Source organism: Pogona vitticeps, chromosome 3, assembly GCF_051106095.1.
Source record: "Pogona vitticeps strain Pit_001003342236 chromosome 3, PviZW2.1, whole genome shotgun sequence".
Lineage (NCBI taxonomy): Eukaryota > Metazoa > Chordata > Lepidosauria > Squamata > Agamidae > Pogona > Pogona vitticeps.
This window is the reverse complement of record NC_135785.1, coordinates 187,505,710-187,531,044: the sequence shown is the minus strand read 5'-3', so window position 1 is coordinate 187,531,044 and position 25,335 is coordinate 187,505,710. Positions and strand designations below refer to the sequence as shown.

The window sequence follows — 25,335 nt, the reverse complement described above, 5'->3', positions numbered from 1 at the left end:
TTCTGTGTTGTGACTTGAAGCCTGACTGAAACGGATCCAGGGCATTGGATTTACCCAAGAGAATCTGAAGCTGGTTGGCCACCACCCTCTCAACTACCTTGCTAAGGAAAGAAACATTGGTGATGATCCTATAATTGCTAATGTTGTCTGCCACAAAGCTCGGTTTCTTCCTAATGGGTCTAATGAGTGTTTCCTTAAGGGCAAGAGGAACAGAATTATATGTATACTGTCAGTACATCAACCATATACAGTATGCAAATTCACAAAAATGCCACTTTATATGTAGCTTCTATCTCACTTCCCTGATTCCAACTATGTGCATCTGTCAGTGTACATGCATGTATGTGTTTACATAATCCAATGTTTAGGGCCAGGGTTGTCTTGAGCTTTTGCTGGATAGAATGGTGTAACAATGTAGGGGGTATATGGGATCACAGTCTGCATACATGGCTATATGGGGATGACTTCCCTACAGCTATTACCTAGCCTATCTTCCCTTTTCTTTTCTCTTTTTTCTTTTCTTCTTCTTTTTCTCTTCCTTTCCCCATCTTGGACATTGAGATTAACTTGGATTTTACCTTAGTTTATTTTTATGCTATATATAAAAAGTAGACATTGTCTAGAGGGGTGGGGTAAAAATCTAATAAATATAAAATAAAAATAAATAAACCACCCAGAGTAGACACTTTCTAGATGGGCAACACATGACTCTAATAAATAAATAAAGTACAGATTTTCTTCATGGTGGGGTGATTATCATTTCCAAAACAGCAACATTTATGCAAATGGCACAATGCCACATTCATGTGATGGTGGGCCTTTTCACACAACGAAAACCTAATAGGATGCTGGCCCTAGAATTTTTATTATGAATACTGACAATTGTAATCATCCAGCTCTACCTAGTGGTCAAACATTATATTGCATACAGTACCACTAACCTTCATACACTATTCCACTAGCCTATTTTTAAAATGCAATGGTACAATTAAATAATATCCAAGGACTGAAAATACCTTCAACAGTCTCTAACCAACAACAATCTAATTTGGAATATGGATCTGTACCACAAGAGATTGGGAAAAATATGGAAAATTAATATAAAAATTACCAAATCAGTGAACTTTAAAGAAAATATATACAAAATGTTCTACAGGTGGTCCATGACACCAGATAAGTTGTCAAAATTGTATTAAGGTACATCCAATGTATGTTGGAAATGTAAATTACAAGAGAGAACCTTGTATCATATGTGGTGGATATGTAAAGAAGCAAAAGAATTATTGGATACTAATACATGAATGTTTACAGAAAATTCTGCTACGTAATATACTATTTAAACCAGAATTAGTCATATTAAATATGTTACCAGAGAGTTTAGATAGCACAGAGAGCCATTTGGTAATATATGTAATAACTGCAGCCAGAATATTATATGCATGGAAATGGAAGAAAACTGAGATACCAAATCGTGAAGAACTTGTGGAAAAGATTATGGAAGTGGCAGAGATGGACATATTAAGAGAAGCTTTGAAAGACAATTAAATCCAAGAAGCATCTGAAAAATGGGACCCTATATACAACTGGACCCATTATATAACCTGAAAGCCAAATGTGATAATTTTAATACAAAATAGTCAAATAACTGTAGTTGGAATTATATAGGCAACTAACAGACACAAAACTCTTTAATATAATGATATGTTTAAGTATGGATAATATGTGATAATGTATAGCATGAAATATTCCCTGTTATCCCAGGTTATTTCCCTTTACCCCTGAATGAATGAATGAATGAATGAATGAATGAATGAATGAATGAATGAATGAATAATAAATAAATAAATAACTCCAATTTGGGGGGGGAGGAGCCGGCTCTAGGCAAATACCTCAAATAGAGCTTTAGCTAAGCTTCAAATCAAGTTAACCTCCTCAGGATTTACTTAAGATTCACAACCAGGATATAGGCTGGCCAAATTTGTATCTTTCCATGGGCAGAAAGTGATGAGGAAGCCCAGGAAATACAATACAGTGGTGCCTCGCATAGCAACGTTAATCGGTGCAGCAAAAATCGCTGCAAAGCGATTTCGCCGCTATGCGATTTAAAAAAGCCCACAGGAATGCATTGAAACCCCTTCAATGCATTCCTATGGGCTTAAAACTGACCTTTAAGTGAAGATCCTCCATACGGTGGCCATTTTCACTGCCCGGTAAGCGAGGAATCCGTCCCTAAACACAACGGGTGGCCATTTTTTTTACCCGGCGGCCATTTTGGAACCGCCAATCAGCTGGGGGAAAATCATTGCTTTGCGATAATCGGTAAGCGAAACAGGGTACCGATCACCGCAAAGCGATTTTTCCCCATTTAAAACATTGCAATGCAATTGCAAAAGCGATCGCAAAAAGTTCGTCAGTATGCGATTTCGTCGTTAAATGGGCCGCCCGTTAAGCGAGGCACCACTGTATTTACTTGAACTTCTTTAGGGATTTAGAAGGGTCCCATATTTAAATGAAAATGTGATTACTTTGGTTTGCTTCTGCTTGTGAAAAGTGGAACACAAGCCTAAGTGCTGCTCCCAATATCGCCATGAGAACAAAGGAACATTGGTACAAGGTTGATATTTCAAACCTTGTACTACTAATCACACTACTATCAACAGTAGAACTAACTAGCCATAGAAGAATGGCAACTGCCATACCTGCGTGAAGTATTTTCCATCAGGTTTCAAGACTTTCATTGAAAGGTCTAAAATCATCCGCAGAAACTCCCATGTGGAATCTAAATTTGAAAGCATTAATTGTTTAATAAAAAATTCAATGTCCAATATGTAGCTCACTGCAGCTAACTGATGGAGTGTATCTTGTTTACACAATTGATTCCACAACAGAGATATGCCACAGCACTTGGCCAATTAATCAGAATTAGCTGTGGCAAGTTATGCAAACTTTCCACAAAACTAATAGGAATCCAGCCATTATAAAGTATTCTTCACTATAAGATGCTCAAAGAAGTCATTACTGGTGGGAATAGGCATCACTGATGGATGAAACATTAATATATTTTTTCTACCAATTTACAGTATATCTTGAAAATAAATGTTAATTAAAAGACTTAGACCTTGCAAAGCAAAGGCATAATCCATTTCAGTATCAATACAACGTAAGGTCCAATAATTGTTTCTCCCCCCGCCCTGCACATACACCTGGAATCCCTGAAGTCTTTATTGGATCCTTGCATGCTTTGTTATTTCCATCAATCCTTATTAATCTCTCTCAGATGCAAGTTTCTAATTTAAAACCTTGCTTGCAGTTAGTTCAATGAGTTTTGATTGAAACTATGCTTGCATCAAAAAGTTCAAAAGGTTGAAAAATATTAACCTTCTTCTGGAGATGTGGAGATTGGAACAGCTGTCAAGTCATTAATTACATAATCAAACATCCTTTCTTCTTTGGCATACCTCTTCAATACTGGAATACAATCTTCAATTAGAACCTTAAAAACAAACAGTCAAGGTGTTACACCGATACTTGCCCTCTGCAACTATTTAATCTCTACGTGTGCAGAACCCCAGCATGTGAAAAGTAATCACCTAACATTTGAGTATCTGCCTAGAAGTAAAAAGGTCAATGCCCATATAAGCCCAATCTGCACTCCTCACACATATCATTATTACATAACATAGATCTCACAAACTCAATCCATGCTCACTTTATGCAAGTCCCCATTTCAACAGAGACATATTAGGCAAAGGTGGGGGAATCCCAATTCTCCAATGCCTATACAGATTAAATAACATTAGAGATTTAATCTTGCTTTCATACGTTCTCTTTGGAAAGGAAACAGGAAGCTCTGTTCTATCTAGAAAGATCACTAACCAACCTATTGACCTGCTCTGAAGGATTTCAGGACAGGGATCCTCACTTCTATGCGGAAATGTCAGGGACAGAAGTTAGCATGCAAAACACAGGCTTTGGGGTATATTTTGCAGGAAAAGCACAGCCCTTATGAAGAAAGGCTGGTCTGAGAGACCATAATGAACCCATGAAAGGTATTTATAACTTACATTATTGCCCACACCCTGGCCCAGAAAGAAGAGAGCAAAATGTAACATGATAAAATGAAATTAATTTTCTGTGATAGTTACTTTTTGAAATAACATCTGGACAGAACAAAGCCACTGCTAGCAATCATCATCATGAAATAGTGAGGTAAAAGAAAATAGGTATCCACATCATGACTGTTATAGTGAGCCAGAACATTTACATTTATAAATGAGTTTGAAACAAATCAATGTATCTGTGCCAGAGTTATTTTTAAAATTAGTTATGCCTAACTTACCTCAGATGCCTGACTGAAAAACCTATAAAATGTTGTATTTTAACCATTTCATGATGAACCCATGATAACCCTACTTTACTAATGTAAAGATCCATGAATTATACTAACAGAGAAGCTATAGGGGTGCATAATGATGTATTTATACTATTATTAGTTCAGCAGTGCATCCTACCATCACCTCAGTTTCAATGCATGTTGTCTCTTCTTCCACAAACATTTCACATTTTGGTAATTAAAACAATTCAACAGCTTTCAAAGCCAAAGTTTCCTGCTCATAGAGAAGGATATCCATATTTATAAACAGTACTGATAAATATATATTGTTTACTCTAATGCATCAACCATCTCCAATGAACATCTAGCAATAACAAATTTAGATGCAATATTAAAATTTACCAAACTGTAAAAGAAATAAAATGAATTCCTTGTAGGAATACTTCTCTCAAACAAGAATTGTATTCTTGAAAATAGTACCAACTCAGGCAGACGGCTTTAAACAACACAAAGAAAGAAACACAAACACAAAGCACAAAATTACCTGATAGCATTCTCCCTTCAGATTGTCCAAGACATCTCCACAGGTTTTGCGCATGTATTTCCGACACCCGTCAATCACCATTTGGTCAATGTTTTTGATACTGGTTAAGAATCAAATAATTCATTTTGCTGTGGTTTTAAAAATTGGTTCTTTAGTTCTGCTTCAAAATAGCAGCCCTTGGATTCTACCTTGAAGAACAGGGCATGAAATCAACAGAGATGAGTTTTATTGGGCCCACATATGTTAATGTAAAAACAAGCTTTGGAGACAATTGAACTCTCTGTGCTTTTCATCTTTTAGAGGCAGGTGCTTTTCTCCACAAGCAATTGTACAATGTACTGGCACATGGCTCCAAGGCAGAAGTGGGGGAACTACAGCCTGTACATAGTCTTCCAAAGTCTTGCAGTGCAAATCTGACTCTTGGGGGGGGGGGGAATCTTATGTTAAATCTGCTTACTTAGTAGACAGAAAATTCTAACTTTACTAAATCAAGCTAGGACTTGCTCAACTAAATTGGTATCAATAATGTTTTTAATGCATTAAAATTATTGTTTCACTAAGGTTAATTAGTATTTAATTATATCTAAACGGGTTTGGAGGTAATGTTGAAATAATAAAAAATAAAGTTCTGAAAAATACCGTATTTTTCGCTCCATAAGACGCACCAAATTTTTAGGAGAAAAAAACAGGAAAAAAATAATCTGTTTTCTTCTCCTAAAAATTGGTGAGCCTTATGGAGAGGTCCATCTTATGGAATACACCCTAGGACCCTTTGGAGGCTCACCCTGCCCCCCTGGAGGCCAGAGGGGGCGAAATCGCCACCTTCTGGGACTCTTCTGAAGCTTCCCAAGCCTCAAAAGAGTCCCAGAAGGTGGCGATTTTGCCCCCCCTGGCCCGGCGGGGGGGCAGGGTGAGCCTCCAAAGGGTCCTAGGGTGTGTTCCAGGACCCTTTAGAGACTCACCCTCCCCCCGGGTGTCAGAGGGGGCAAAATCGCCACCTTGTGGGACTCTTTTGAGGCTTGGGAAGCTTCAGAAGAGTCCCAGAAGGTGGCAATTTCACCCCTCTGACCCCCGGGGGGGACAGGGTGAGTCTCTAAAGGGTCCTGGAACACCCCCTAGGATGCTCCCAGGAGGTGGCAATTTCGCCCCCGCTGGCCCCATGGGGTGGGGAAGCATCGCAAGGGTCCTGGAAGGCTCACTCAGACCCTTGCAACGCTCCCCCACCCCCCATGGGGCCAGCGGGGGCGAAATCACCCTGGAAGCTGGCAATTTTGCCTGCGCTGACCCCGTGGGGGGTGGAGGGAGCATTGCAAGGTTCCGAGTGAGCCTTCCAGGACCCTTGTGACACTCCTCCCACCTGGAAGCTGGCGATTTCACCCGCGCTGGCCCCGTGGGGGGGTGGGGAGAGCGTTGCAAGGCTCACTTGGACCCTTGCGACGCTCCCCCCCACAGGGCCAGTGGGGGCCAAATCGTGGCCTTCACTCCATAAGATGCACAGACCCACCCCCTTTTTTGGGGGGGGGAAAGTGTTTCTTATGGAGCAAAAAATACGGTAATTAATAACAACAATAATACTGGTGCTACTATTAATAATCTATTTTTAGATGTGCTGGTTATTTTTAATTACCTTCTCTATTTTCTATTTTTTTGTACTAAGACTTTCCCCTTAGTCCCTTAACCCGTTGAGTACACGGCCTCTGAACAACCGGACAACCTGAAAAGTGGCCCTTAGCAACTGAAAACCATGGAACTTGACTGCCCCTCTCTGAATGGAATACTAATTAAGTACATCAACATTAATAATAAATATGGTTCACTTAGCCCTACTGAGAAACAACTGAGTTTTTTGTGATCAGCAGCAGTAGCCAAAATCTTAAAAATATTTTACTCTAACAAAATTAAAAAGCTGTAATAAGGAAGCTATACCCAAACTATGCTACCTGAATCAAATGTAAGACACTCAAGACACAATGCAGAATCTAAGCTACTTCAGTGACGGCAGCAGAAACCATGATAAATCAACCAGTTACTTTGACATTTCAAGACGCAAAGACAGAAAATATGATACAGTTTTTTAAAATGGGCCATCGTTATTTAATAAAAGGATATCTCTACCATGGTGACCATCTTTGGTTTCAGTTTGACTATTTCATACAATATTCCCCCATCACCACCTCCAAGAATAAGTACTTCTTTGTCAGTGTAGTCTTCTTTCCCACTGCCCATTATAGCTTGAGTATATGCCAAATCACTCTCTGCCAAATCTAAAAAAATACATTTTTAAAATATATACATATATATCAGTATGCACTTAGTATGATAAGAAACACCCTTCGCTAATATCAATTTTAAAAAATAGGGCTCTTAACCATAAATTTTAGATGACACTGTAATCAATACAGACAAGAAGAAACACCCTGAAATGTTTTTATAAATTTACAAAAATAAAATTACTATTTTATATTTATACATTTATAATCTAGAAATATGAAAGGGACCTAATAATAGAGTCACCATTATTTTCCTCTGACAGGTATGAACACAATGGATCAGTTTATTCAGGCTATTATGCCTGATTCAGACAACAGAGTACAGCACAATGGTTGGGTTTTCTGGCTTACTGTGGAAAAAGGCAAGTCTACTAGTTCATCCTGCCTGAGGATTCCTGCTTGGCTCTTCCTGACAGCAGAAGTAGCCAATCATACCAGGGAGCTTCTGCCTCTGTTTGAACAATGCAGGCAAAACCAGACACCTGGCTTGTTCCTCTCCTCGTGTGCCAGAATCATAACTTGAGAAGATGGCTTGTGCTTGCTTCAGAGCAATGCAACATGTGCTGACCGACTCTCAGGCAACCAACAATACATTTTATAAGGACTGCAACACTCACTAACATCCCCACTGAGGATAAGAATATTTCCAAATTGTTTTGAGTGTAATATTTTAATATTCTGGTAAGCTGATTCTTCATCATAGACAACTTCATCTATGTCATATTCCACCAATCGTCCATCTGCTGTAGGCCAGTATCTATCAATGGCATCTCCTCTCACAATGCCTGGCAACCTACGGGAGGAAAAGAATCAAAGCAAAATAAATCAGTTTTAAATTTATCTAAGTTGCACATAGAGATAATTCCTTAAAATTCCTTTAAAATATAACTTCTTAGAGATGTGTAGCCCTAATAGTCATCACATTTTAAGTTTTTCAATGTTGACAATATTAAGGTAACCTTTTATCAGTTGCAAAAGCAAACCAAAAAAGAATGTTTCTGAGTTATGGTAAGTTTTCAAGCTACAAGACAGTGATATGGAGAACTCATAATACTATTTTCTGATGTAGCAAAATGCCAAGCAGTCTCTTGTTGGGTTATCTGACTGTGTTAAAAATATTTTAAAAATCCCCACAACACTGACCCCCACAACACTGGCTAAAACAAGCACCCAGATTTCAAATATATGTTGGAAACAAAAACAGAAAGAAGGAACATTTTATCACATGTGGTGGATGTGCTCAGACGCCCAAAAATACTGGAGTAAAGTGAATCAGATGCTACAAGAGATACAGTGGTGCCTCGTATTACATTAATTCATTCCAGCGAAATCACTGTAGAACGAAAACGTTGTAATGCAAAATTAAAAAGCTCATAGAAACGCATTAAAACCCGATTAATGCGTTCCTAGGGGATTAATGCATTCCTAGGGGCTTGAAACTCACCATCCAGCGAAGATCCTTCATAGTGCGGCCATTTTTGCTGTCTGTGCAGCGAGGAATCCGTCCCAGAAAACGTCGGGGAGCCATGTTTTTTACCCAGTGGCCATTTTGAAACCGCCAATCAGCTGGCCGAAAATCATCGCTTTGTGAGAATCGCAAAGCGAAATTCCACCATAGGAAACATTGTTTTGCGATTGCAAAACCTTCAACATAAAGCGATTTCATCGTAAAACGGAGCGCTCGTAATGTGAGGCACCACTGTATTAGAAACTTCAATACCAATGGTACCAGAACTATTCCTATTAAATATCTTGCTGATATACTAGACTCTGAAAAAATTAACTATTCATATTATAACAGCAGCAAGAATAGTTTTTGCAAAACACTGGAAAGAACCTACAACACTGCAAATAGATGAAGTGATAGATAAAATCCTTGAAAGCGCAGAAATGGACATACAGTGGTGCCTCGCATAGCGAGGTTAATCCGTTCCGGATTAACCTTCGCTATGCTGAAGCATCGCTGAACGGGGCAGGGATTTCTATTGGAATGCATTAAACATCGTTTAACGATGTTTAATGCGTTCCAAATGGGCCAAATACTCACCGTTCAGCGATGCTTCAGGATGGCCGGCAGCCATTTTCGCGCCCTCGCCTCGCTTAACGAGGGCGCGAAAACGCTGCGCGCGGCCATTTTGGGCCATTTCCCGGCTTCCGGCGGCCATTTTGGCCACCGAACAGCTGATCGGCGGGGTTCGTTTTGCGAAGATCGGTAAGCGAAACGCTTACCGGTCTTCGCAAAGCGAATTTTGCCCCATTTAAAAAACGTTGAGCGATCGCATTAGCGATCCGAAAAAATGGATCGCTAAGCGATTTCATCGTTATACGGTGCACTCGTTAAGCGAGGCACCACTGTACTATCAGACTGGCTAGATGCAAAAAAGAAAAAAGACCATTGGAAAATTTGGTCACAATTATATACATGGTTACAACGTAGATAGAATAGTGGACTGATACATAGTTAACTGTATGGCTGCAGAAGAGACAGAATAAATGATGGATAAAGACTAACAGCTACATAATCAATAATTAGAATAACAATATATCTGTCTGAATTTGATTTTCCCTCTCGCTCACTGTTTATATTTCTTTATGAAATGTGGAACTATTACTATGAAGAGAATGTACAGAATTACTATGAAAAATATTGATTTGTAGTGTATCCATTCAAATCCACCCCCTCCAAGGGTACCCCTACCCCAGCTGCCCCTTATCTTACCCTACCTTTGTAAAGAAAATAAAAAATAAAAATTAATTTTAAAAAATATTTATCTGAAATTACAACTCAAACTGAATTCCTAGGCTGATATGTAAACTTTCTCATTGCTTAGATATAAATTAAGTGTCAAACAGGCTGCTACAGAATAGTGGATATATGTGCGTCTTTTTAATGCTTTTACATAATTCACTGTGTGCCTCATGAAGATAGAAAGTTTTTTTTAAAAATTTCAGCTGGTGACCCTGCTCTCCTAAAGTTAGCTATGATTTTTCACAGTTCTGAAGTCTTGGTGTTTATGAAACATTTTAATGAACACTAGAGGGCAGTACATGACAGAAGCAAAACCCAGGCCCTAATTATTTGATTATAAATATCAGTTTGCAGTTATCAACCAAATAAAAATTGCAACAGCCAAGTGGAAGACAGGAGGGCCTGGCGTGCTCTGGCGTGATCCATGGGATCACAAAGAGTCAGACACGACTTAATGACTAAACAACAACAATAAATGGAACAATAAATGTTGCTTAGCATAGTAAACTGCACTATAGTATACTCACTGAATTCATGGGTATTTGGTGAGTTAATTTTTCTGTTAAATTCCATTGATTCAAATTGGTCTACTCTAGCTGCAACTTTCTTTAGCATGGTAAGCAGCAATTAGAGTAGGCCACTTTGAAGCAAATGGAACTCCAGTGACTCAGCAAGCCTACTTTAGTGCAACTTACAATGCTAAGCAACAAGGTCTCATCCATTAATTATTATAATGAGCTAAATTCAAAATAAAACAAGTTAAAAATCATATTTCAAAAAGAGAAAAGAATTATTCCCTTAAAACCATTTCCTCAGCAGTAGTTAACTTATTAAAAGTCTGCCTGAAAAAGGAAGGGCTTTGCCTCCTGGCAGAAGGACTGAAGGAAAATGGTCAGCCTGATATCCTGTGGGGGTTCCTGAGCCTGGGAGCACCTGCCGTAAGGGCCCTCTCCTGTGTCCACCCCAAGCATGAGGGCGGTGGGGCCAAGAAAAAGACCTCGCACAACAATTTTAAAAGTCCAAGTGGGTTGGGAATGGAGTCATACAATTCTCCAAATCATTTAGGGTAGATCTATACCTACTGGAAAGGCTGGACTAATGAACCACCTGCTCCCTCACCATAACAGGGTCTGCACTGCAAGAGAACAGTCAATTCCTTTCCATTGGCATGGTCTAGAAAAAGTTGAGATACTATAATGGACCCCACTATAGTTCCTTTCAGAATACTCAAAAAGCAAGGAAGATTTTCTAATTTGGTGTTGTTGTTGTTTTTGCTAATTTCTCACACTCACCAGCATGCATAAGAATGACGACTAAAGTGTTCTAGGCCAGTTCTACTGAACCTCTCTGCCTAACCATGCCCCCTATACTTTTACTTTGCAAAAAGGGGGGAAGAAAATAAGGCATGAAAAAACTGTTGGCCTCCAAAAACTGCAACTTAATTTGCAACTTTCAAGGGACTACCCTTGAAAAATGTTCAGCGGCTAGAATGTTATCTTGTTTACATACTAGAGACTATATGTCATTGATCCTAAACCAACTGCATTGGCTTCCAATCTATCTTTAAACTCAATCTGAGATTCTAGTGTTTATGTACAAAGCCTAAACAGTGCAGGACCAAGATATCTGAAAGACTGCCTCCTCACATATAAGCCTACCGGGAATTCTGAGACCTTCCACACAGATTCTGTTGCATGTCCTACCGCTTCAACAGGCTATGTTGATGAGTATAGTGGTGCCTCGCACAGCGAGGTTAATCCGTTCCGGATTAACCCTCGCTGTGTGAAAGCATCATTGAACGGGGCAAGAACAGCCCATTGAAACTCATTAAACATGGTTTAATGCGTCCCAATTGGGCCGAATACTCACTGTTCAACGATGCTTCCCTATGGCCGGCAGCCATTTTCGCGCCCTCCCCTCGCTTTACGAGGGCGCGAAAACGCTGCACGCGGCCATTTTGGGGCGTCCGGCGGCCATTTTGTAGCCGCTGAACAGCTGATCAGCGGGTCGCAAAGCGAAGGTCGGTAAGCGAACCACTTACCGACCTTCGCCCTATGCGGGCACTGTTTTGCGATCGCATTTGCGATCGCAAAAACGGCCTCATAGAGCGAACTCATCGCTCTACGAGGCGCCCGTTGTGCGAGGCACCACTGTACCTGAGAATGAGCTTTCTGTGTCTCAGTAGTAGCCCCTCAATTGTGGAACACCCTTCCAAGGGAAATCAAACTAGTCCCATCCTTCTTGACCATCTCACATGTGGTAAACACCCTACTATTTTGTATAGGCTTTCATTTTGAAAACTTTCTTTCAAAATTGCTTTCTTCTTTTAAAAAAAAAAAAGATTATTTTTAATAAATTTAGTGCCCCAGTGGGCATGAAAAGAATTCATAAGGCTTTGCTGTGATCGTCATCCTCAGTAGCACCGCCACCACCAAAGAAATTTAGTAAATGAAATTACATTACCACAGGATTATTAAGGATCAGCATAAACCAAATGAAACTTAAGTACAACAAAATGTAGGAAAGATAAAAATGTTTGGGTAAAAGGTTGTAGAAATCTGTAAAGCATATGTGACCATTTGCCATTGTTCAGTTATTACACATTGCAGGAATTACATGCTGAAGTTTCCAGTTATGTCTTCAGAGCAAACTTTATCGTCAGTCACATTTAAAAGTTGTCCAGATTTACAAAAATTCTCACCTTTTTACCCTTTTGATATTTCCGTGAAACAGTTCTTTCATTCTTTCTTCTACCTTGTTTAAAAGCTGAAAGAAAACAAAACAAAATAATACAAACAAACAATGCAGTAGGGTAAAACATGGCTGGCAACACGGCAAGCCCAAGTGAGGCTAAAAATGTCATCACACTGAAGCTCATCGATTTCAATTACACTTATTTTATTCAGTCAACTTGTCTTTCTTACTTCCACAATGCACAATGCCTAGTATTATAAATCTATGAATGAATTACTCTATTAAACATAGACACTGATGCAGCCCTGAAGGAAGGATGAAAAAAATAACACTTTGCTTTCTTAGATGTCTATCTGAGTTGGGAAAATAAATGTTTTCAGCAAACATATACTGATATTTAGATACTGCTTTAACTTATTTGTAGTTTGTTAGTAGAAGGATAACAGAGAGGTTTCCCCACATTAACTGTAAAGAAGCTCATGATTTAAGCTTTCATCATTCTAGAATTGCTTCTTGAGGTATAAGAAGTATGGAATTTCATGTTTTCTTTAGATGAAGCATGCAAGGGGCTCGTCAGGAGAACATTCATCTGTCTCCCAAAACATACTACCTAAAGAGGTATGTAAACCCAGAGAACTGGAGAGGTTCTCCACCATTTTGTTTGTTTATAATTAGAGATGGGCAAGAACCGCTGGTTCAACAGTTTGCTGCACATCCCAGGCTTCCCTTTTTTGGCAGGCGCCCACTCAGAGACAGCACCTGAAGGAGGCAGGCCAGGGCAGGGCAGCCAGGGCACTGGAAACCTCGAAAGCCAGTTCGCACTTCCATTTCAAAATAAGCCAAGATCCAAAACTGCCCCTTTGAGCTTGACTTCTTCTCACTAGCCATAATACAAGCAAATCCGTGACTGTGGACATCACAGGGGAATTGTGATTAAATTGAAGTCAAAGCAGATTCTTTTAACTTTTTTCCTGCAGTGCTGAAAAGAGAGAAATGTGTAAGCTAAGGCTTACACAGTGAGAAACTACGGCAGGCTCAGTGCAATGCCATTTAAACTTAAGTTTTCTCACACCTCTGAATCTTCATGATAGAAGAAACATGGCACAGTCTCTGAACTTTACAGGAAAAGCTAAAGGAACATTTCAGTCCAGTAAAACATGCATCTAAAAGAATTGCTGCACTATTATACATTAATCATTATGCCTACCTGTTCTGTTTCTTCTCTTCCATTCAAATCACTGTAGTTTTGTACATCAACCAACACCAACCCATGGGGATAAATTCTCAGATTGGCAAAACTGGACAGGAAGATGAAAATATTTTTGGAACAGGATCAACTTAGACCTTGCATCAACATCATACCATGACAAAGCCAGATCAGGATCAAGGAGAAAGTGCCAAACAAAAAGAATGCCTCCACTGTCTCTATATCCTAACCACCGTCTATATTCACTGAGAATTCAGCTCCTTCATGGAACCTACCACCAACAAGGCTGTCTTTGGTTCATTTCAGGCCTACTCTTCCCTTACCCACTGCCAGATCAATCAGCTTCAAAATGTTTGCTTCTTTTTCCCTTCCACTCATATCATTAAACTGTAATAATATCTGAAGTGTTAAAAAAAAAAGAGCTTGATGGGGCTTATAGCACTTTGAGTTTAAAAAAGCCCAACACATTCTTGTAACAACACTTTTAATAAATTTTATCCAGAAAGATACTAAGTTGATCCAGATGTATTAAGTTAGGAAGAGGATTTCTATCATGTCATATTTTTTTCTGCAACCTAGATTTGAGCTTATGGCTAGGCCAGATTACTCATGAACATGTTTGAACTTGCTTATGCGTTCAAATGCAAGTTCAGAGAAAATTTGAAATGTCATCGAAATCCTCCCCTATAATACTCCACAGCACATACAGTGAAATCAATGGGACATAAATTAGCATAATTAAGAAGTCCCAATGATATTAGCAGTGTAGTCTAAATCAAAGTCAGGATCTAATTCAAAAAAAATTAGTTTTTCTTTAAAATTTACACAAAGAACTGTTACAAACTGAAAATATTACTGAACTCTTTTCCACACAAATTTATAATTACAATACACAGACTGGAAGTGCGGTCCAATATACGTTAACTCAGAGACTAAGACCCATTAAGCTGTACTTGGTCCACATTACATAAATGGGAATTATGTTCAACTAGCTTATTCTAAATCCAGCCCAGTGTTTACAAACTGAAAGAAAAAGGGGAAGTTGCTAATCTTAAAAGTATTTTAGAAAGACTGTTTATTTGTCCCAAAATATCTCAAAAATGGGAAGAGCTAGAAACCTGGGCCTTTTGCAGGAACACTACTGATCTCTCAGCTTTAGCAAGTACGTAGATTGATTATAGCTTGAAATTATTTTCCCCAATTGGCCCAACCGACTTTCTGTGCTTGATCATGAGCATTTGCTGAACCCTTCTGTAAAGAGGCACAATTCACACATAAAGCCTGTGAGATAAAATGCTACCACCTGATCCTTTCCGTGAACACAGTAGTTATCAGTATTTTTGAAAGTGTGATTGTTCATCCATCCCCAAAACAGCAACAGTTAGAAATAAAATATGCATAAACACTACTAATTTAAATAATTGGATTGGTTATGCCTTGAAATAGGATCACAAAGCTCCCACTGGAACTACTGAAATTACTTCCTATTAGTGCCTGATCATAAGCATTTCGTGGATTCTTGTACAAGAGTGAGGTCACTTCTGTCTGGCTACAACCTTAGACACACTGTTGTCCACTAGGGTGTTACCAACTCTCATTTTTTTCACATAAAATTATGTACTGGCATCAGTATTTCAGACAAATTGGTATAGGTGACAATATGCTAAGTACACATAAATCATGCAAGCAATATACACTGCTTAAACTGTTCCAAAGCAGTAGCAGTGAAATCAGTATCCCCAATCTTGAAAAATGGAGTTCCAGCTCCATGTAAGTAGAAATGAGTACAGTGGTGCCTCGCTTGACGAGGATAATTCATTCCGTTGAAATCGCTGTTAAGCGAAATCCTCAACAAGCAAAACGAAAAAGTCAATTGAAATGCATTGAAAACCAGTTCAATGTGTTCCAATGGGCTAAATACCTCAGCGTCCAGCGAAGATCCTCCAAAGGGGTGGCCATTTTCGGTGCCTGTAAAGTGAGGAATCCGTCCTAAAGCACAGCGGGGAGCCATTTTGCACAGTGGGCGACCATTTTAGAGCCACCAATCAGCTGTTTTAGAATCATCGTCTAGCAAAAAATCAGTTCCCGAAGCAGGGAACCAATCATCATGAAGCGAAATTTCCCTATCTAAACATCGTTTTGCGATCGCAAAAACCTCATCATAAAGCAGATTCGTCGTTTAATGAGATAATCGTTAAGCGAGGCACCACTGTACTGTGGTATCAAAAGTGAGCAAGAGCTGGGATGCAAGGTGGGAGGAAATCAGCATGAAGACCAGTTTGTACGAGGAAGAAAAGAGAAAAGAGCATCGGGGTGGGCAGAATGGAACAAATGGATTTCTAATCTAGGTGAAGCCAAGTAGGTTCAATGCTACACGCTATGCATAATACACTTAAGTGCCACTGGCACATATTACAATGCCATTTTAGGATTGCCTTCAATAGGGTAAACAGTTCAAGACTTGATGTAACAGATGTGACTATGTGAAAGCTGAGAGAGTCCCTAAGGCAGAGGGTCTCTTGGTAGAAGCAATGGACTAGCTCTGGTTCCCTTCCCTCACTTTGCCCTACAGCCTGATGGAAAGATTGCTGCTGAATTAATTACTTAAAAGAACAATCTAAAACAAAGAGACCAAAATATTAAAGCATCAAGTCATCTTTCTAGATGAGCACTTTCTCTGTTTTTGCATTTGGAACAAAAGAAAAATAGTAACCAGCCAGTGTTGTTCACCTTATGAAAACCCAGCTATATCTAGCAGGAAGTCAAATCATGGCTGCAATTAACTTGGAAATAAAAAAATAAGAGGTTGCAATAAATTTGCAAATGGTGGGCTAAATCCAACATCTTATTGGTGGATGCAGTTATTTTCTCATCCCCCCCAGTTGCACTAGATCCTGCTATAATCAGAGAAACTGCCCTATGGTCCATGCTGTATTTCAATACTACGGTGTTTATGTTATTAGAAGGATTGATGATGTTGAAAGACTGTAACAAAGCTAAAAAAGTACTGTACGGTAACCCCATATTTGCTTACTCAAGTGTAAATCCTATTGTGCTCTATGGGATTTATTCCTAGGCAACATTCCCTCTAAATTTTGTCCCCATTGTGCAGGAGCCTTGCCCTGCGTGTGGCACAGGAATGAGGTTTCATCCGAAACCTGAAAGTAAACAAGCATCAATGTCAGCTGCCTATAGCAGAACTTCATGACCATTTCCTTTTGTTCTTAAGTTATACAACAAAAATTCCTATTAAATTTCATTTTCTTTGCATCATATATGCACATTTCCTATTCTCAACTAGAGATAGTTGGGAAGCAAGCTTAAGTTTTCTACCATACTGGCTCCCATATTGGGATTATTCCTACGCTTTGACTTCGATGACTATTGTTTCAATATTGTCATGTGTACTATTAATACTCAAGGCTGCAAGTCTATGTACAATTACTCTAGATTCTACAGTCCTTGCTAAAAAAAACCCAACCAAATCCTTCACCTAAGGTTAAACTAGAAGTTTTATATTTAATTTTATTCCACAAAGTCCAATTCAGAAGTGTTTATACTTATATATTTAACTTCCACCAGAACTCAGAAACCCCTCCCTTTAATTGGAGACAAATACGAATATCCTGTGTCTATTGTTAACAAGTTTGTTGCCCATGGAACAGTACCTGCAGGGACAGCTGTGAAAAAGATCTAAACCTTTAGGCAAGCTGACATGAAAACAGGCATTCCTTGAAACATAGGCATCCCTAATAATGCAGAGTTTTAGAGATACAATTTTCCAGAGCTCAGCAACATGCTTTCAAAACCAGCAAACTGTCTTCTCAGAACACCCCGCACAATTACAAGCCCAGTACCTACATTTTGAATGAACTGTAATTTCCTTACCATCTTCAAGAACAGCCCCATGCACACAGCACTAGAGTAGTCTAAGTGGGAGATTATCAAATTGATCACTCTACCTATACTACTCCTAGCCAGTGCAAATCTCCTCAAGCAGTGTTTTCTTGACACTGCCAAGCAGCTGTCATTTAGAAGAATATCACATTGATACATTCAAGCTATGCCTCAAAAAGTCCAGTTAATTTATAATTTAATTTATACACTGAAATAATTATATTTTGATAATTATAACACCCATGCCTAGCCTCCACATATGTCTTTGCAGTCTGCATTTCTATTAGCAATTTAATGAGAGTAGTCTAGAATTTATAGCACTTCATCTCAGTGGCCTTCAGCAGGACTACCTGCTGTTCCCAAGATTACCAGCTTTCGATGCTGCAGGAACTTTAAATTAACTTATTATAACTGAGGTGCTGGTGGTAAATGTCCTTTTCATTTATCTGAAGGGACTGAATATACAAACTTTTACCTGGTTCTCGCCAACATCAATCGAAACACTCTTCAAAATTCAAGGATCTAAACTCAACTTACCTGCCATTTTTATTAACGTATGTTGCTAGGTAACCATGGTCTTCCCAATTGTGACAGAATGTCTCTGTCATTCCCTGCTTTTGGAAGATGGGCTGTAGACTTTTAAAAACGGCATTACAGTCAGCTAGATATGAAAGAGAAGAGAGACAAATTATCAATGAATCCATACGCATCAAGCTTTTTCTTTTTCCTTAATGCATGTTTAACTCTCAACCTGAGCTTAACGTCAATCAAAACACTCTTCAAAATTCAAGGATCTAAACTCAACTAAACTCAATATATTTTATTTTTACAAAAAAGTAATAAACTACCTTTTTTATGGTAAGTTAAAGATGAAATTCCTTTTCAGCAGAAGTTGGTTTACCACCACATACTTCTCATACAGACACCAGAACAAATGTATTTATTTACAAGAACTTTCAGAATACTGACAATCATATTTTTGTGTAAATCACTGCTGCTAACATTCCCACACCAGCAGCCGGAGTTGGCACTATAGTAGTTTAGTTCCAGTTTTGGCTTGCACCCCTCCCCACGCGTGCACACAGGGTGAGACTCCTGTGCAGTGGGGCCAAAAATTACAAAGAACATAGCTTGCTATTCATTCATATTATGGCTTTACTGCAGTGGTCTGGGAACAGGGTAAAAGTGAAAATCCTGGGGGTAATGAGCAGAGTGCTACCCCCTCCCACCCCTACTCCCTGCAGCCAAACCTTAAATTGTAAGGCAACTCTCCCTGTTACTTCCTTGGTTGCAGCAGGGCACTTGTAAATCCATTATTTCAGAGATCGGAGATAAGCCTGCTTGATTGGTTACAGCTGTGGAATAGCCCGGGCAGTCAACCACAGGAGATCACTGCAAGCAAGCAGGAGGTGGGAAAGGATCAAGTTAACGAGGGAAGGAGGGAAGGAAGGTGCGAGAGACCGAGGGCTTCATCAAGCTTATTTAAATATATGTGGAAAAGGTATGGAGAAAATGGAGGGAGGGAGGAAGGGTGTGTGTGTGTGTGTGTGTGAGAGAGAGAGAGAGAGAGAGACTCAAAACTATGAAAAAAGGAACAGGCAAGGCTTGAATTAAGGTGGGAAAAAGGGTAGCTTCATCAAACTTGTTTAAATATATGGAGAAAAATCAAGGGGGTAAAGTTGGCTTATATAAATGTTTTTTGGGGGTAAAAAGTAAAAAAGTTCCCTAGCCCCTGCTTTACTGCATTTTATCAGAGATATGTAATTTGTGATTTTTAATACCTGCAAGTCCATATATTTTATAATACAGTGGTTCCCCACATAGCGACGATAATCCATTCCAAAAAAATTGTCGCTTTGTGGATTTGTCGCTATGCGGGGCAAAAAAGCCCACAGGAACTCATTAAAACACGTTTAATGTGTTCCTATGGGCTGTAAACTCACCGCTATGCGGAAATCCTCCATGCGGCCGCCAATTTCGCTGCCCAGTAAGCGAGGAAAGGGCGCGAAAATGCTGCGGGCGGCCATTTTAATTATCCGGCAGCCATTTTGGAACCGCTGATCAGCTGCAAAATGCTTACCAATCATCGCAAAGCGATGTTTTCCCATTAGAAACATCGCTATGTGATCACAAAAAGGATTGCAAAAAACACATCGCTAAGCGGATTCATCGTTAAACAAATCGCTCGTTGTGCGGGGCACCACTGTATGCTGATTTCTATCTGTGTCTTTCTGAAGGCTGTTAGGTGCCCTAGGCTTCTATAGAGAAGGTTGATATTCAAATCAAAGGAGGATGGTGATGATGGTGTGACCCCACAACTTGTGGTGTTAAAATTTCAGTTTCCCAAGTTGTGGAATGCCTGATGAGATTCCTGCTGCCTGTCTATGTATAGCTAGCAGCATGAAAACAAAGGTCTTTCCTGTGGTTTCATATTCATAAATATTTTTAGAAAATGCATCTATTGTTAGAACTGTGGGAGAGATTTTCTGCTGAAGCCAATTGTTTTATTACATACCCTTGCATAGATGTGAGGAACAGGCTAAGTTATTTGTTTTGAAAAGATTACAAATATGAAGGGGGTTCCCTCCCTCAACTATTTTAATTGAGGAATACTCTCTCCATCTTACACAGTAGTGCTCAGATTTCCCTTTGCCTTCCTGTTTTGCAAGCCAAATCACAAGCATTGTGTTTTTCCCCCTATTTTTTCATATGAATAGTAATATATGCACGGGACACACAACTACACCATTTATATAACAAACATGAATACACACAGGGGGTTAGGATCACTCTGGCTTTCTGGCTTATGTGCATACCAAGGCAGGTATCTAAGGCTAGGTGGCCAAACTGTGGTTCTCCAGTTCTTGCTGGATGACAATTCTGATTATCTCTAGCTACATCACCACTGACTGGGGCTACAGCAATAACACTGGAAGAGCACAAGTCTCCCACCTCTGTTCTAAGCAGAACATAGGAAACTGCCTTCTAGCAAGTCAGAAAGTTGGATTATCCAGCTCACTGTTCGTCCTCTGACTGGCAATGGCTCCTCAGAGTTTCACATCATAATCTTTCCCAGACCTTTCTGAAGATGATAGGAATTTGCAAAACATGTGCCCTACTAAGAGCAATAGATATTCCCCTTAATTGTATAATCACAAACCATCCCTAAGATAACTTTTTAACAAAAAAATTCTACTGCCATCGCTAATGCTGGCAGGGTCATATGGGAATTGAAATAATAATATTGAAATTTTAAAAAGATTTAGAGGCCCAAAGATTCCCCACACATACTTTACATGCACTTTTAACATGCAAATTGTACCCAATACAATTTGAGCTACAAAAAGTACAGATATTACTCATTTTATTCTTCTGTAGAGATGATCCTTTGGAGAGATATACATTGCCTAATCTATGACAATATGATCATGCTAAGCAACATTCCCCAACCTGTGTCTCCATAAATTTTGATAACCTTTAATCCCCACGATACCTAACTAATGGCTATGCTAGTTGACAGGGCTTCAGATGTTCAGACTACAACCCTCAGGCTGGAGTAGGTTAATAGAAAGGTCCAAGTATTTAAAAAGGCAAAAGAAAATGGTATGGGGAATAAAACAGCACAACATGGTAAGAATGAGAAAGCAGCAAATGAAAAAACTTATTTTCTATTAGAACTATGAACAAATAGAAAGCTAGGGAGCTACTGAATAAAAGCAAAAGATTCTAGGGAAATATTAACTCTTTCTTAGACCATTATGTTTGTAAAGCCAAATAAGCTTTCCAATTATCTTCAACATAAAGTGATCTGCAGCATGGCCTCTCCCAATTTGAAAACACACTTGTTCAGCAGGCCGAGACAAAGAGGCAGTTCCAAAACCAGCAAAATCAGGGAGCTGGACAGCGGACAGATTGTATTTGTCTTCAGTGTGGAAGGGATTGTCACTCTCAAATTGCCCTTCTCAGCCACACCAGACGTTGTTCCAAGACCTCTATTCAGAGCACGTTACCATAGTCTCTCAAGACTGAAGGATGCCTACACACAAAAAGTGATCTGTATGAAATTTGGCTTTTGTCGCACTTTCAGATTAAATATCTTGACATACTGGTCTGTTTTGGTGTATTAATAAAGAGAACAAGAAGTGGGAAGACAGTTGCCTTGATTACATGCTCCATAATATTTGTTCTATATCCATTTCAACAGCAACTAACTTTTACTGAAGACAGCTGATTCTGAATAAGCTCAATATTTATTTAGAAACTGCATTTTGCTGTTCATGAGATGAAATATTCAGAAAGCCTGGTACAAGGCTTTATTAATATTATGGTGTATACATAAAAACAAAAATTGCTTCCCTCAAGGCAATTTGTGGACAATAAGGGCCTGCAAATTCCACAGTGTTGGAAAAGTCCCAAGAATTCTCTTCCACAATGGGAATGTTTGTATGACATGAGAACAAGTAGGAGATCTGAGGAGCCTTGATTTATCATGAATTAGCAACCTGGTGATTAACACATTTTTGCTTACAGTGAAGCAATCCATGTATTATTCTGTTGTCTGTTAGTCATGAGCTACGGACCTCTCATTTGTTACCTCTCAGCAGACCAGAGAAAGAATTCAAAGTTTGTTCTCTTTTTTTGGAGGGGGTGTCTTAGGTTACTGCGATGGAATAAACCAGAGAAGGGGAGCAGCTGATTTTAGATAATACAGTAAGAATTTCAGAAGGAAGCCCCATGGTTTTTTTATAAATGCTTTCACTACATGATATGCCAGGTTTTCCGTTTGTTGTCTCATGTGAATGTAATTGTGTCTGCAAACAACACAGACCTTTGCCTTTACTCCTGCTCCTCAGCTTTCAAAGGTTAATACTGTATTCAAGATCACTGAACTGACATTTTTTATACTGAATAACTGTAGCCTTAACCACTGTTAACCACTCTACTCAAGACTCAAGAAGTGCTGTTTGTAAAGATCAACTCTACAGCATATGTTTTCCATGTTGTTGTTTAGTCGTTAAGTCGTGTCCGACTCTTTGTGACCCCGTGGACCAGAGCACGCCAGGCCCTCCTGTCATCCACTGCCTCCCGGAGTTTGGTCAGATTCATGTTGGCAGCTTCGATGACACTGTCCAACCATCTCGTCCTCTGTCATTCCCTTTGCTTGTTTTCACACTTTCCCAACATCAGGGTCTTTTCCAGGGAGTCTTCTCATAAGATGGCCAAAGTACTGGAGCCTCAGCTTCAGGTTTGTGATTCCAGTGAGCACTCAAGGTTGATTTCCATCAGAATTGATAGGTTTGATCTCTTTGCAGCCCAGGGTCTCAAGAGTCTCCTCCAGCACCACAACTCAAAAGCATCAATTCTTCGGTGGTCAGCCTTCTTTATGGTCCAGCTCTCACTACCATACAACACTACTAGAAAAACCTTAGCTTTGACTATGCCAACCTTAGTTGGCAAGGTGATGTCTCTGCCTTTTAAGATGCTGTCAAGGTTTGTCATCGCTTTCCTCCCAAGAAGCTGGCGTCTCTTAATTTCGTGGCTGTTGTCACTATCTGCAGTGATCATGGAGCCCAAGAAGGTAAAATCTGTCACTGCCTCCATATCTTCCCCTTCTATTTCCCAGGAATGGGCCAGTGGCCATGATCTTGGTTTTTTTAATGTTGAGCTTCAGACCATTTTTGGTGCTCTCCTCTTTCAGCCTCATTAAGAGGTTCTTTAATTCCTCCTCTCTTTCTGCCATCAGAGTGGTATCATCTGCATATAGGAAGTTGTTGATATTTCTTCTGGGAATCTTAATTCCGACTTGGGATTCCTCCAGTCCAGCCTTTCGCATGATGTATTCTGCATATAAGTTAAATAAGCAGGGAGACAATATATAGACTTGTTGTACTCCTTTCCCAATTTTGAACCAATCAGTTGTTAAATGTCCAGTTCTAACTGTTGCTTCCTGTCTCACCTATAGATTTCTCAGGAGATACGTAACGTGGTCAGACACTCCCATTTCTTTAAGAACTTGCCACAGTTTGCTGTGGTCCACACAGTCAAAGGCTATTGCGTAGTCAATGAAGCAGATATTTTTCTGGAACTCTCTGGCTTTCTCCATAATCCAGTGCATGTTAGCAATTTGGCCTCTAGTTCCTCTGCTCCTTCGAAATCTGGGAATTATCGGTCCACATACTGCTGAAGCCTACCTTGTAGGATTTTGAGCATAACCTTGCTAGCATGTGAAATGAGTGCAATTGTACAGTAGCTGGAGCATTCTTTAACCCTGCCCTTCTTTGGGATTGACCGCTGCTGAGTTTTCCAAACTTGCTGGCATATTGAGTGTAGCACCTTAACAGTGTTATCTTTTAAGATTTTAAATAGTTCAACTGGAATGCCATCACCTCCACTGGCGTTGTTAGCCAGGCTTTCTAAGACCCATTTGACTTCACTCTCCAGGATGTCTGGCTCAAGGTCAGCAACCACACTATCTGGGTTGTCTGGGACAGCCAGATCTTTCTGGTATAATTCCTCTATGTATTCTTGCCACCTCTTCTTGATGTCTTCTGCTTCTGTTAGGTCCCTCCCATTTTTGTCCTTTATCATGTCCATCTTTGCACAAAAGGTTCCTGTAATATCTCCAGTTTTCTTGAACAGATCTCTGGTTTTTCCTTTTCTATTATTTTCCTCTATTTCTTTGCACTGTTCGTTTAAGAAGGCCCTCTTGTCTCTCCTTGCTATTCTTTGGAAGTCTGCATTCCATTTTCTGTAACTTTCCCAATCTCCCTTGCATTTTGTTTCCCTTCTCTTCTCTGCTATTTGCAAGGCCTCGTTGGACAGGCAGTTTGCTTTCCTGCATTTCCTTTTCTGTGGGATGGTTTTTGTTGTTGCTTCCTGTACAATGTTACAAGCCTACATTCACAGCTCTTCAGGCACTCTGTACACCAAATCTAGTTCCTTAAATCTGTTCTTCACTTGCACTGTGTATTCATAAGGGATTTGGTTTAGATTATACCTGACTAACCCAGTGGTTTTTCCTACTTTCTTCAGTTTAAGTTTGGCTTTCCTATAAGAAGCTGATGATCAGAACAACAATCAGCTCCAGGTCTTGTTTTTGCTGACTGTATAGAGGTTCTCCATCTTTGGCTGCAGAGAATATAATCAATCTGATTTCAGTATTGCCCATCTGGTGATGTCCATGTGTAGAGTTGCCTCTTGTGTTGTTGGAAAAGAGTGTTTGTGACAACCAGCTTGTTCTCTTGTCAAAACTCTATTAGCCTTTGCCCTGCTTTGTTTTGAACTCCAAGGCCAAACTTCCCTGTTGTTCCGTTTATCTCGACTCCCTACTTTAGCATTCCCGTCCCCTATAATGAGAAGAACATCTTTCTTTGCTGTCAGTTCTAGAAGGTGTTGTAGGGCTTCACAGAATTGGTCAATTTCAGCCTCTTCAGCATTGGTGGCCGGTGCATAAACTTGGATTACTGTGATGTTGAAAGGTCTGCCTTGGATTTGTATTGAAATCATTCTATCATTTTTGAGATTGTATCCGAGTACAACTTTTCCCACTCTTCCGTTGACTATGAGAGCTAGTCAATTTCTTCTACGGGATTCTTGCCCACAGTAGTAAACATGATAGTCATCTGCGTTGAATTCACCCAT

General features: G+C 39.6%; 1 protein-coding gene across 2 annotated transcripts in view; it reads right to left on the bottom strand.

The window, feature by feature from the left end:
- The window catches only part of SMS (spermine synthase), a 40,955-nt gene that overhangs the window by 8,389 nt on the left and 7,231 nt on the right, over positions 1 to 25,335 (bottom strand). For both annotated transcript variants that reach the window (XM_078390442.1, XM_078390443.1), the window contains exons 2-9: positions 18,232 to 18,355; positions 13,798 to 13,888; positions 12,598 to 12,662; positions 7,765 to 7,940; positions 6,987 to 7,141; positions 4,878 to 4,967; positions 3,379 to 3,493; positions 2,700 to 2,779 (exon numbers count right to left, since the gene is read on the bottom strand). In XM_078390442.1, the coding sequence (XP_078246568.1) occupies positions 2,700 to 2,779; positions 3,379 to 3,493; positions 4,878 to 4,967; positions 6,987 to 7,141; positions 7,765 to 7,940; positions 12,598 to 12,662; positions 13,798 to 13,888; positions 18,232 to 18,355 (896 nt within the window). The remainder of the gene's footprint in view (positions 1 to 2,699; positions 2,780 to 3,378; positions 3,494 to 4,877; positions 4,968 to 6,986; positions 7,142 to 7,764; positions 7,941 to 12,597; positions 12,663 to 13,797; positions 13,889 to 18,231; positions 18,356 to 25,335) is intronic.